This window comes from Clarias gariepinus, chromosome 2, assembly GCF_024256425.1.
Source record: "Clarias gariepinus isolate MV-2021 ecotype Netherlands chromosome 2, CGAR_prim_01v2, whole genome shotgun sequence".
In the NCBI taxonomy this organism is placed as follows: Eukaryota; Metazoa; Chordata; class Actinopteri; order Siluriformes; family Clariidae; genus Clarias; species Clarias gariepinus.
Genome location: NC_071101.1, coordinates 25,035,001 through 25,048,282, shown reverse-complemented (window position 1 = coordinate 25,048,282; position 13,282 = coordinate 25,035,001). Strand labels below are relative to the sequence as shown.

Below are 13,282 nucleotides of genomic sequence, written 5' to 3'. Positions count from 1 at the left end.
CGTTTTCCCAGAACAGCTTTAATATTTAGGCACTCCACATGATTCCAGTTAAACAAATGCAGGAAACCAACAGATTCAATTCATTTACCAACTTTTATTTGCTTTGCAACTTTTCCCATTATCAGTTATATAAAATGTCTTACAGGATTTGTCAGCCTCAGTCAAAAAGCAGAAATTTAATTCTTAAAGGCTCATGCTATAAGGATTGGTTTAACATTGGAGGTTATGACAACATTCTTAATAATCAATCCTTATAAAAACCTTCTAATATTATATTCCCCCAGCCCCCCTTCCCCGAATCAACGCAAATCTAAGCAGGTTTTTAAAAATACTTGAGTTCCATGCTTTGCTCTAGTCATAGAATTTTGAATACAAACGTTAGCATCAGTAAGAAAGGCAAAGGTAAGAAATTTGGCTGAGTAACACAGCTCAACACATTTGAACATAGATCAAATGTAACCCTGCAGCAGTCGGATCAGTAGGCCTGTACTGTACATTGTGTTATTATTCATATAAATATAACGAATAAAAACAGTTACCTCGTTGACCCAAAACCTCAACCAAACCCTGAAATAAGAACACACAAAGAATCACAAGTATTCCCGCCTTATTTCTACACTACGTGGCTGTCTGAAAGCTCAAGTGTGTTTTTGTCCCAGTGCTGGTTTCAGACGGTCACCGAATACTGACGGACACTGAAGTAGGAAATTCCTGATGAATGTTCCAGTGATGGCTCCCAAAGTGCCTCTCCCTGGGCTCTGGAAGGTTGTGCAATTTTGGCAGGAGGGACACACACTGTTTAAGTGTTTTGCTGAGTTGAGAGACAGAAAGAGAGAGAGAGAACCAACAATGTGCTAACAATTCCTCACCATGAAGTTGGAAAACCCCGCTGGAGAAGGCAATTGAAAGCAAAATTATTTTTGTATCACTCAGTGGGTACTTCTATAGAGCAAGAAGCCTGGGATTCAAAGTGAACAGTGCTGGCTGAGAGACAGAGACGTAGAGAGGGAAGCTGCTTTAGCTGGTGATGGTGGCCATGCTCCTGCACTCCGTACCCTACGTGTCTGGCATGCGAGTCATTGGAGCATCTGCAGGCTCCATGAGTCTGTACTTCTCATCCAGCAATGGCTCATTTCCCTGCAGGTGGATCAACGGCTTGGTTTGGAACACAGCCAGACTCTCTTGGTTTCTCTTATTATAAATATTGACCCTGTGCTCCAGCTCGGGACTAGCTTTGGCTGAGCCGGCTGGACTGGGGAGCTTTAGGTTGAGCGGATTCACTCGGCCCTTCTGGGCCAGACACGAGTCCTCCGACAGGGATGAGAGAAGCTCCTGGACCACGGTGCTAGGATTGTGCCCTCCTCCCTGTGTGCCCAGTGTCAGTGGGCTGCAGTAAGGGGGCGGACAGCAGTGCTGGCCGCTGTAGTCTGAGGTGGAGGCCTCACGTACGGTAGAGCTGCATTCGCTACTAGAGGCCAGGGTATGGCTGCTGACACTGTGCTGACGTGCAGAGAAGCTGCAGCTGGAGCGTGACACTGTGCTGCTGGGAGCCTCGCTCACTGAACTGCATGGTCCATCAGCGCTCACCAGAGATGGAGGCAGCTGGCATGGGTTGGTGGGCAGGTGCACGTCTATGGCTGCAGTAGTTATGATGCGTGCGCCTGGCTCTGGAACCCCAAGATCTGCAACAAATACAAGAGCAAAATCTTTTTTTGCTTTAAAATGCCTGAGAATTTTTTTTTCTTCTAAATATCATATAAAGCAATGAGCTCTGATGGTGTACAGTCTAAAGCACGGTGCAATAGTGGGTGTTTCTCAAATTGTTGCCACAGTACATGATAATCTACAGCATGGTCATTGGAATTTAGGGGCCTAAGTGAGGGTCAACGAAATGGGCTGACATGATGGGTGTGGACATAGGGTAGCTCAGGAATATTCTTGTGGCTAAACGGGCACAAATCCCCACAGCCTTATAATATCTAATGGAAGGAGGAGTGGAGACTGTTATAGCAGCAAAGGGACCAAATGTTTGATGAGCACATATGTCACACTCCATGTCACACTACATTCATTCATTCATTAATTCATTTATTTTTTAAACCACTGCTCACGTAGCATGTCTTCAATTTACTGGGGGGAAAAAAAAAAAAAGGCCTTTCCATTCAGGCAGCAGGACCAGTCATGTTCTTAGACTTGTGCTCATATCAGTATTTTTTCTTACCACTACTCGGCTCACTGTAATACTGGCTGATGTAATTGTTCATGTCATCTTGAGTGATGTTTTCTGAAACAAAACAAAAGCAATTATTCACATGGTATAAAAACGCATCAATATATTATTAAAGCTAATTTCATATTAGACAAACTATGACTTAAATGAATATTTTCCTTATAGCATGCATGGGTTATATGATTAAGGTTTCAAGTGCTGTAATGACTATCATACACTAGTGGAACTTTAAAGAGTAGGCCAGGTAGCACTGGAGCTTAGGCGGCAGACTCTGGATAAGTGGGAGTTTACAATTCCACTCGGCAGAACGGGAAGGCTGCCACTCTCTAAGTGCCACTCCTTCATCCCTGGAGACACAACCCTACTCGCAGTGCCTTTATGCCATTCATTTTTTACTGTTTAAAATATTTATATGACAGTAGCCCAGGAGGAGAGATGTAGTGGCCTAAAACACCAGCAAGACAATCACTCTGGGATAAATAACACATGAGAAGAAAGGAGGAGCGCACACTGTAAAAGCTGTCTGCTTTTATTCTTCACGCAGATTGAGACCGAGAAAGTGTGTGGGAGTGAAAGAGTGAAAACACTGAGGAAGATTCGGGTGATTTAATGACCTCGTGGTGTTGTGGTGTGTGCTCTGAGCTTTGACCTCACTGTCTGACAGCTTGAGCCGTTCATCTGGCTTTAAATTTTATGCCCTGTCAAAACCTGATCGTGTTATCGCCCTCTTTATTTACTTTTCCCATTTCTTTTTTGAAATGTGAAGAATTTCTATGGTGGAAATAAGGCGGCATCCAAGGCAATAATTTAAACAACTGAGTCTTAGTCTGTTGGACAGAGAAAATGGCAATAAATATTCACAGCATGACTAGAACATACCCATGTTCTAATCGATTCTGAACGTTCATTATTTTGTTCAGGACACACTAACATGCATCAAAAGAGGGTCTTTGTCTTCAGGATGTTCTGTCCACTCCCACTATGACGTGAATAAGACTTGGCCACTAAAACACACAGCCTCAGGCTACTTTAGCTCCCTCATCTTTCTCTGAATGCTCCCCCGGGGTCAGGCGCCACTCCGACAGCCCTTTTTGTCCAGACGATCTTCTGATGGGAAAAAGCCACACGCCGGGGTCCTGCTCCCACAATCCTCTGGGGACCAGAGTGTAGCTTGCTTGCTGCCCATTGTGGTTTTTTTTTCAGGTGAAAGGAACAGATGTTTATGCCATATCTGAGTACGCTTTTAGGAGAACATGGCCCAATGCACAGAGCAGTGTGTGTAGCATGTCAGCTGTAGCTGTACAGATTGCAATGAGAGCTGACATCATGTGCAGAAAACATAGCCATCGTTCTGCACTGTCTGTTATTCAACATGATGGGTTCTGTGGCTTCAGTGACAAATGTTTACTATTTAATTTTTTAATTCACACAATTCTTCATCTGTGCAATTTAACTTTTGATGCTCACATTATGGTCTAGCACTCAAGGTAATGGAGGCTAATTGCTGATTAGTAAGCATGGGAATTACCAGGGATCACTCAATACAATATCATCACGATACCCAGGTGTTGATTTGATTTGTTTTGGGATTCTGTAAGTATCGTGGTTTTTATAGATATCTTAATTACTTTTTTTTTCCCAGATATTGGTACAATTCTAAAAAAATATTTGCTGAGGATGCAGTGCTGTGTGAATAGCTTTGAATGCACCACCTGTAGGATTATAGAGGAATGGCAGCAGATTGCCACCTCAAATGCAATCTTACATAAATTAAGGATTAATTTCTTTAAAAAAATTTAGTCAATATATTTATCGCCACACAAAAGAATCCCAATACATCTTTTAATTGTCTTCCCCCCCCCATCTCTACTGATTTATAGTTACATGTAATACAAAAGGTAACGATGGGTATATCTCCAGGTAGGGTATCTGTCGCCAGATGTACCGGATGGCACATAGAAGGACTCTTTTCTTTTCGTTTAATACACAATGAGCAAAAGAACAGACATTACCTTTTAACCTGCACAAACCTTTACATTAATTGTGTCATAAAATGGGTAGCTCCAACTACTGAAAGATCTAATCATGACCCAGCTTTAGCTTCCTAGCAGAAGTGGCCAGATTTTAAATTTAAATCTCCTGGTATTTTATGAAGCCTATGTATGACTTAATGTAACCTACCAAGGCTTCCAGGGCCTTTGGAGAAAACAAAGAGCCTCAAGACATCCCAAACATCTCATTTGTACAACCATAATTTTTATGTTTTGAGTTTTTTACTCTTTCTGACTTTTTTTTTTTTAACCATAAAACCTTATTTAAATTATCTTGGTGCCTAAAGCACTTGATGCTTCTATTAGTTTTTTTAAAAAGGTTTTCCTACGCAAGTCTGTTGGCATGAAGATGGGATAAAATTGTAGATTTGGATACATGTTAACCTCAGAAACCTCTAACTCTCGTCTTTTTTCCTCTGTATTTATCTGTCTCACTGCTCATGAAGACAAAATAAATTTGTGTTCTCTTCCAGACAGGTTAATTCCAACTACAGATATTTTAAATATTGCCCTTAGAGTCATACCACAAATATATCCCCATTGTCTGATGAAAGTAAATTAACTTTTGCCTCATTTCACTGGTGTATGTTGTAAACTTTCCCATCTTAAAGCAGTTAAAAGAATAGGTAATAAAGAGGTAATAAAATTGTGCAGTGATGCATCTTCTCAATGTTCATGAAAGTAGGCAGTTTGGCTTTCCTAAAATGTGTGTGGAAATGTGTGTGAATGTCTGTCTGCCTGGTGCACTGCCTTCCAATCGGAGGTGACTTCTCCTGTCTTATCCCCAAAATTCTGCTCTAGATCCTCCATGATCCTGATCAGAATAAAGTGCTTACTGAATATGAATGGAGGAATAAATGGAACAATATGTCATGAAAGAGTTGCTAAGAGTCTTTGAGTTGCTTCAGCAACACTAAAACATTGTTAAAGGGTAGATTTATCTTATAATTCCTTTGTGAGGGACATCCCCTGGCCAAAAAAGTCACCATTTCAGAACAAATTATTAGGCAGCATCAGAAAAAGCAAACACCTAGGGAGATTTAAAATTACTGGAACTGGGTTAAGAACTCTTCGACACATTATAAAAACCTGGAAGGACAGTCCTGAAGCATTAACTTTGGGCAAAATGTGTTCAGAAACAAAAATCAAAAATATGAATGGAGATCACTTAAACATTCAGTGAAGCATGGAAGAAAATCTACAGTAAAAAACATAGCTATGTTAGCTATGTAAAAGGAAGAGCATTTCCATAAACACACAATGTGATGAGAATTCACAGGATTGGGTCTAAACAGCACATAAGAAAACCACATAAGAAAACCACTTGTTATTGTCACTAACCAGAAACAGGCTTCAATTTGCTAAGGAACAAAAAGATTGACCTTTGAAGCAACAGAAAAGGGTCATGTGATCTGATGAATCCAGATTCACCCTATTTTAGAGCGATGGATGCATCAGTGTAAGAAGCTAGGTGCATGAAGTAATGGCTTGTCATGCATAGTGCCCACAGTACAAGCCTTTTTTATAATCTGGGGTGAGTGGTTCTGGGAGCATGACCAGTCATTTTCACACATGAACTGGGACCACATTGTGTGCTGTAATTAAAGCTACCTTGATTCCCCAGCTATTCTAATGCACTTATCCCAGTTCAAACTGTCCCGTTTTACTAGTGCTTGGATACCACCAATTAGAAATGTTTTTGGAGCCATAATTGGACTGCCTACTTGGACTGCCCAGGAACTCTATTAATGTACTGTATGGGGGATGTTGCAATAACTTCCAGCTGAGGTTCTGTATTGTTTATGTGGTGTTGGTAAATGATTGTGTGTACAGTTCCCACAGAAAGATGCATCTCTTCCACAAGTTGGGAACAAGTTATCCATTGTTTTTTTTTTTAGAGGGTCAGGCATTCCATTTGCTAAATGTTCACAGGAATGACTGAAGAGAGAAGCGTCTCAATGCATACTGTGCTTGAGCTTCCTGTAAATGTCAGTTTTACAGCTTCATTACCGGTTTGACTTGAACACCTCTTCCATTTCTGTGGGTTAATAATGCAATGTTTTAGTAAATGTATAACAATCTTACAATTTTAACATGGTAATTAGTTTTTTCTTTTAAATGTAATCTTTTTAATTAATTAGTCTTATTTAATGGTGGTTATTGGCTTTTGATATTCAGTTTGTCAACAATAAACAAGAAACCGAAGTTCTGTTGGTTCCTGTTTGAGCCCGTTCTTGTTTTTTTTTATTGTGTGCCTGAAACCTATGTAGAAACAAGTCTCCAGCAGCCTGCAGCTTTGTGATTAGATACAAAGAGGTCACTGGGGTCATTACCTATAGGAGCTCCTGGCTCTCTCCTCTTCCCTCTGCCCTCAGTGTCAGAGGATGCAGGTCCAAGACCATCCACCTCCTGAAAGCTGCTGCTCTGTTTTCCCCACACATGGTGGATCTGCATAGCAGCCTCGCGCTCTGCAACTAAATCCAGATCCTGTTGGGCCAAGTGAGCCCGCAGCTGCCTGATCTCAAACTAATAAGAACAAAACAGAAAATGAGTTTTCAACAACTCTGCATTAATGTAAAGAAACAACTAAAGTGTTGGTGTAAGTGGGCTTAAATTAACCCTAATATTAATAATATTAATATTATTCATTACGTCTAAGGGGCATTATTTCAGTTATACTTCATGTGAATCTATAATCAGAGATAGAATAAAGTGATATCATACTAATTTACTTTAAACATTACCACTTTTTCAAAATTAATACTGAAAATATTATATATTATCTAGTTAATTATCAGACTTTATATATATATATATATATATATATATATAAATATATATAATGTTTTAAAAGTACTTAACTAAAGCATAATTTACACAAACTGTAGTGTTTATACAAACATTAATTACATTGCAAATGCATGGTGTGGTCGCTAATTAGGACTTAATAATCTGTAATACTAAATAAAATTCAATGTATTTTAATATTATTATTATTATTATTATTATTATTATTTTTGTATTATTGTTTTCAAAGGCCATTTTAAACTGACTTTTTAAAAAGTATTTTGCCTTAATAAAAAGGCAGGCCAGCCCTGGACCTATAACTGCTACCAGTTCACTGTTTCCTGTCAGTATTCAATTATGTTGTCACAAATGCACACTTGCGTATGTCTTTTATCGTAACACTGCTGGAGATCACCCAAGGTGAGCCTTTACATTCATTTGGCTTATCAAGCAGCACTCACTGTACCTAATCAATGCTGTAATGACGTTTACTCCTGACCTGCATGCTGATATTGACAAGCGTAACGTCAATTCCCTACAGGGCCCGAGTTTGGACGTGCCACTGATTATCTAATTTGTCTTTTTCTCCCAGCAAAAAGCAACACATTCCTATGATGTATGAGCTCTTTCAATATTGATTGGATAGATAAGACTTGCTGAAATAGATGGGACTTAGATGGGAGCTCTTATCTGACTGGAGAGCTCAGCACAATCGCCTCAGTCATGTAACACGTGGCCGAGTGCAAAAGACCGCCCTAAGGACAAAACAAAGAAGGCTAAGATTTGTAATTTATCGAAACAAGGCATGGATGTGTCTTATGTTTGACAGACTCCCCTTAATCAAAGCATAAAAGTTTACATTTCCTTTCTGAATGTGACATTGTTCTTTAATTTCTTACATTTTCATTTATAACCATCTTCAACCTCTTTGTGAATTTAATTGTTAAATACAGTATTATTAATGAATACATTATTGTTAATGTACTTGAAAAGCATTGGGAATACAAACTTTTTTCAATTATTGCCAGCATATCAGATTTTTATGCAAAGTGTGTGTACACATAAACTCAAAACGTTGAATTGATTTTTTTTAAATTACAAACAGATTGCAATATATATATTTTTTAAATACAGCAACTTATTCTGTAGAAAAAAAAATATCTAAAAAAAAAAACTGAGCAGTGGTATGCTTTTAGGTTTAATGTGGCACTGCTGCCCTCTGTTGGTGGACAGGTGCATATGCACTGCACTTTTGATTTTGATTCATACACAAAATCAAAAATTCCATACGAACTTAAATAATTCTTTTGATTGTGTAAAGCTGCTTTGGGACAATGCCAATTGTTAAAAGCGCTATACAAATAAAATTGATTTGATTTGATTTGATATGCAGTTTCATGATATGTACTGTAGTGACGTTGTTCCTCTCAGTCTTGTCATGACTTCTCCAATGTTGTGCATGTTCTCCAAATATGCACAATGCATGAGCAAGACTGTGATTTATTCCTTAAATTATAAAATAGGAAAGAAGAATTAAAAGAGGTGTGTGTGTCTCACCGCTTGCTCTTGACAGATCTGAGTGAGTCTCTCTAGCTGCTCCTCTCGCACGGCTTTGGCCTTCTCATACTGCTGAAGCTCCATCTCCATCTCCACCTTCACCTGCAGCACGTACGCTATCGCCACAGAAAGACAGGAAAAGAGGAGAACAGAAAAGGCTATTTGTTATATGTCACATCTAATATACATCTCCGATAACAAGTCAATTATAGGCCCAGGTGCTGCAGCTTACGCTGTCCACTGAGAAGCAACTTTTATCTAGATGCCGTGACACTCTCAACTGCTCTTTTTATCCATGGAGAAAGCATTTATACCCAGCAAACACAGCACAACACAATAAGACTATGGCTGTGGATAGACTCATACTGTGTCTGCTCTTTTCCGTATGGACTGAACTGCTCTATTAGAGCTTAGGCCAGACTAATTCCTGCTGCTCCTAAATGTGACTGTACCAGCTGAGCTCCATCATGTTACTCTGCATCTCAATTAGACTGTAATCATTAGAGCAATAATGCTGAGCTTGCAGTCACCGTGTATGTCCTGAATGCTACAAACGCCTCCTACTAAATCAACCCAGCTGTGTTCTGTCAGCTGGACTGCAGCATTACTTTTGACACTTGTGCACCCTAGTAAATCTTGTCCCTTTCATCACTATATATATTTATATAATATAGCTGACACTGTTACCACTACACTGCTCAAAATACAAAAACATTGATTGTCGAATTGGTCCAATAGTTTGGTTATTATATCCTTACTGAGCACCGGAACGAGATATTATGCAAATGTCACATTTTCATCATTATATCATTTGGGGTCTCCAGTGTGCATATACAGCACAAACAAACTAACAAAAATCCCTGCTTTTTGTTCTTTTACCATGTTTGTATTTGCCAGGGTTTAATTAAATTTTCACCAAATGTGACCTCACAGACGATGATGGCCTCCCCTGGCATTTTGTTTAGCACTGCTCTTCTGTGACTCGGTAGAAGGATAAAATATGCATTATTAGATGGGTATTTAACACACATGCTCAGAGAGAGAGAGAAATGTTCACTTGTTAAACAAAAAGTAAAATATTGCACCTTTAAAAGGGCTCAAAACAAAAAACTTCTGAAGAATGTGTAGACTGTATGGTAGATGTAAAAAAAAAAATGCACCGTTCCATAAATCCAGTATCCTTCTATTTGTTCCTCTGAAGGAAGTCATAGGTTACTAGATGGTTACCCTTTCAGAAAGGATTCACCAACAAAACATATCAATAAAGATTTTTTTATTTATTTATGTAGGAGTATTACGCACATTTTCCATGTGGTAAGTTTCAACATTAAGCTTTAGAGGATCAGTAATATTCTGAACAAATAGTGAATGTCATAAACACCTAAGTTTTAGGCTTCCCTTATGGTGTCTCTGACATTTTGGGATGTGTCTCCACATGGCCTTGGGGTTGTGCTTTGGTGTCTGGCACCAGGATATTGGCAGCGGATCCTTTGGGTGCTGTGGGTTGCAGGGAGTGGTCCTCCATGGATTGGACTTGTTTGTCCGAGACATCCCATAAGTGCTCAGTCAGAATGGGAGTTTGGACGCAGGCTGGCAGCCTTGGACTCTCAGCCATGAGGTCAGAGGTCAGCCATGGTCCCATCACCAGGACTATAAAGAAATGGTTTGATGAGTTTGGGTTTGAAGAACTTGACTGGCCCGCACAGAGCCCTGACCTCAACCTCATCAGGCACCTTTGGGATGAATTAAAACGGAGACTGCGAGTCAGGCCTTCTCGTCCAACATCAGTGCCTAACCTCATAAATCCTCTACAGAATGAATGGGCACGAATTCCCACAGAAATAATCTAAAATCTTGTAAAAAGCATTCTTACAAGAGTGGAAGCTGTTATAGCTGTTATTAGCTGTTGTGGACCAACTCCATATTGAAATATATGTTTTTGGATACAATATCATTGCAGGTTTGGCCAAATACAGTACTATTGTCCACATGATGTAGTATATGTACAAAAATGACGCTTGTGACTAGGATAGAACATGTACAGGACACGGTTTCTATGTCAATGACCAAACTTGTACGTACACACTACCTTTGGTATTCTTATGGTTTATCACAAAAAATAGATACACAGCTATACAGTATGTGACACGTAAAAGGTGATCACTCTGTTTTTATACAATTTCCGATTTCTGACTTATATTTAGGGTAAGTATTTCTCTTTCCTCTAACAGAATGTTAAATGTCAGGTGACAGTCCTGACAAACAGCTGACACAGAGCTGAACTCCCCCAGCTGAGATGTCTTCATGTGTATTTTTAACTCTACACCTGTGGCTTATTTAGTATTTGCATGTGACATCAGGGAAGAGCCACAGGAGGGCGTTACACTGAAGAAGTCACACCAAGCTCAGACTAACAGCATCGTTGCAGCACCTCATGCTTCAAGATACTTTTGATTAAATGAGGATCAAAGGCTGGTATGTGGCTATGTATTTAGTTCTTTGTGAGGAGCGAATGTTTTAATAATGTTAGAAAAACTGACAACTTTTAACCTTATGATAAAACTGACTGTTCCCTTTGAGCGTTGAGGCTGGGGTAACGGTGTAGGCATTATTGAGCTACAGTAATAGACAATCTGAAAGCAAAGAAATAACCCACAAATAACCTTATAAATATGTAATACAAGATTGTGTGTGTGTGTGTGTGTGTGTGTGTGTGTGTGTGTTGGCAGCTACCTGAAAATAAACACTGCAAGAGTTGCATGCTTGTGAAGAGGTGACAGTATTAATCTGTTCTTACACGCTTTCTGCTGACTCCACGCTTCTTAACAGATCCAATAACTCAAACGTGAAACTAAGCAGGCAAAGACGCATTTAGAGAAATTGGTATTTACACACTGCTGAGTGAAACACTCACTTACTTCAGGGTGCAGGATATATGAATGCACAAAAAAGCAGGTTTGAACACATCCTTAATGAAAAACCAAGGGAATAAATAAGCAAGGAAAAAAAATCTAAGCCCCATACAGAAAACTAATACACTAATATATAAGTCAGGACATGGGCGTAAATTAAACATCAGACAAAGTGTAATGCAAAACAAGGCAGGCTCAGGAGTGAGATGTAATTCATTCCCAAGTAGGTCTGTATGTAAAGTGAAACTGGAATTTGGCAGGAATTTTGACTTCATGTTGATCTGATGAATAGAATGGACTGAATGTATCAGGAAATAAGGTATGAATATAAAGCTGCATGATTAAAAAAAAAAAAAAAAATATATATATATATATATATATATATATATTTGGACACATTTCCTGATTGTGATTCAAGCTGTGATATGTAACTATTAAATGCAAGTGTATTTCTCTAGGCTTACTAATGGCCCAAATGATTATGTTATGATGATGTTTTATTTAGCATATTTTACCTCATACGTTAATTAAAAAAAACAAAAACAAAGTCTACATAAATTCATATATTCACATATTACCTGTAATAAATTGCAGCCTTAGATAACTGCATTAGTCCTATGTGACTAATTGTGCAGCTCTTTGCGGAAGGAGAATAAACCTGACCCGCTGGACTCATCGACTCTGCGAACGCATGCATTAATAGAAGCTGTGCTTAACTGCTATAGACAGAAGAGGTCAGCATGAATTTTAATCAAACACATCCTGCCTAAGCTGCTCGAGAAGGACCTATTGATTGAAGGGCAGATAAAGTTATGATGACTAGATGACACAATAAGCACCTCTTCAGGAATCATTTCTTTTGGCTAGCAGTTTGGATCAGACTAACATACTTAAAGGCATTAATTCGGCCATTTACTTATTTAACTATAAAATAGAAACTAAACAAAACTAGAAAAGAAAGCAAACGAAAAAAAAAAAACTAGCTCAGTGCAGGAGTTCTGCTTACCATCAATAATTCTCTTGACCCTCCATATGCGAAGGGTGATGATGAGGCTAATGGCATCCCAAGGGCTGCTGGGTCCATTAGCAACGGTGGAGGCAACCATCGGGGCCAAAGAGAGCACGATCACAGCACCATCAAACACCTACAGCCAATACACACACACACACACACACACACACGTCAGGCATCTATACTAATGATTTTATCAACTACTGTATATAAGCATTAAGAGATTAGATCAAATTTACTAATTGAAAATTAAACTAGATTTGCCTAAAAGATTATTAATATAGAAACAGGTGATTAAAAAAACTTGCCCGTTTTGGTTATTTTCCCCTTTTCCATTGGTTCTCACCCACTAGGCAGTCCTCCTCATGACACAATGACTACCAGCTATCCCGTATAAACTTACAAACACCAACAGTTGCTTAGTGTTGGTTTGATTAATGAGAGAGACTGATGCCAGCCCTCCTACCCAGAAAGCATGGCCGATTTTCTTTCTAGACGCCCGGCTACAGGATTTCCCTAATGATAAAGTGAACACTTTTTTGCTCACAGCATCGTATCTAACAGGATGATACCTGACTTTTTACAGACTGTACGTAATTGTGGAGATAAAAAATCTATAAATATGAGAGGTAATGAAAAATAGTCTTTTAAACATGGCTATCTTACACAATTTGTCATGGAACAGAAAGAGAAGCTGATTGGCGAACGGTATGAAGCCAGTAGGAACACGACA

General features: G+C 39.0%; 1 protein-coding gene across 2 annotated transcripts in view; it reads right to left on the bottom strand.

Moving 5' to 3' along the window:
* Nucleotides 1-835: 835 nt before the first annotated feature.
* Nucleotides 836-13,282, bottom strand: part of tmem266 (transmembrane protein 266) — a 47,645-nt gene continuing 35,198 nt past the window's right edge. For both annotated transcript variants that reach the window (XM_053487716.1, XM_053487707.1), the window contains 5 exons: nt 12,544-12,682; nt 8,626-8,741; nt 6,615-6,807; nt 2,222-2,284; nt 836-1,682 (listed from right to left, as the gene is read on the bottom strand). In XM_053487716.1, coding sequence (XP_053343691.1) covers nt 1,057-1,682; nt 2,222-2,284; nt 6,615-6,807; nt 8,626-8,741; nt 12,544-12,682 — 1,137 coding nt within the window. In that variant the 3' untranslated portion in view covers nt 836-1,056. The remainder of the gene's footprint in view (nt 1,683-2,221; nt 2,285-6,614; nt 6,808-8,625; nt 8,742-12,543; nt 12,683-13,282) is intronic.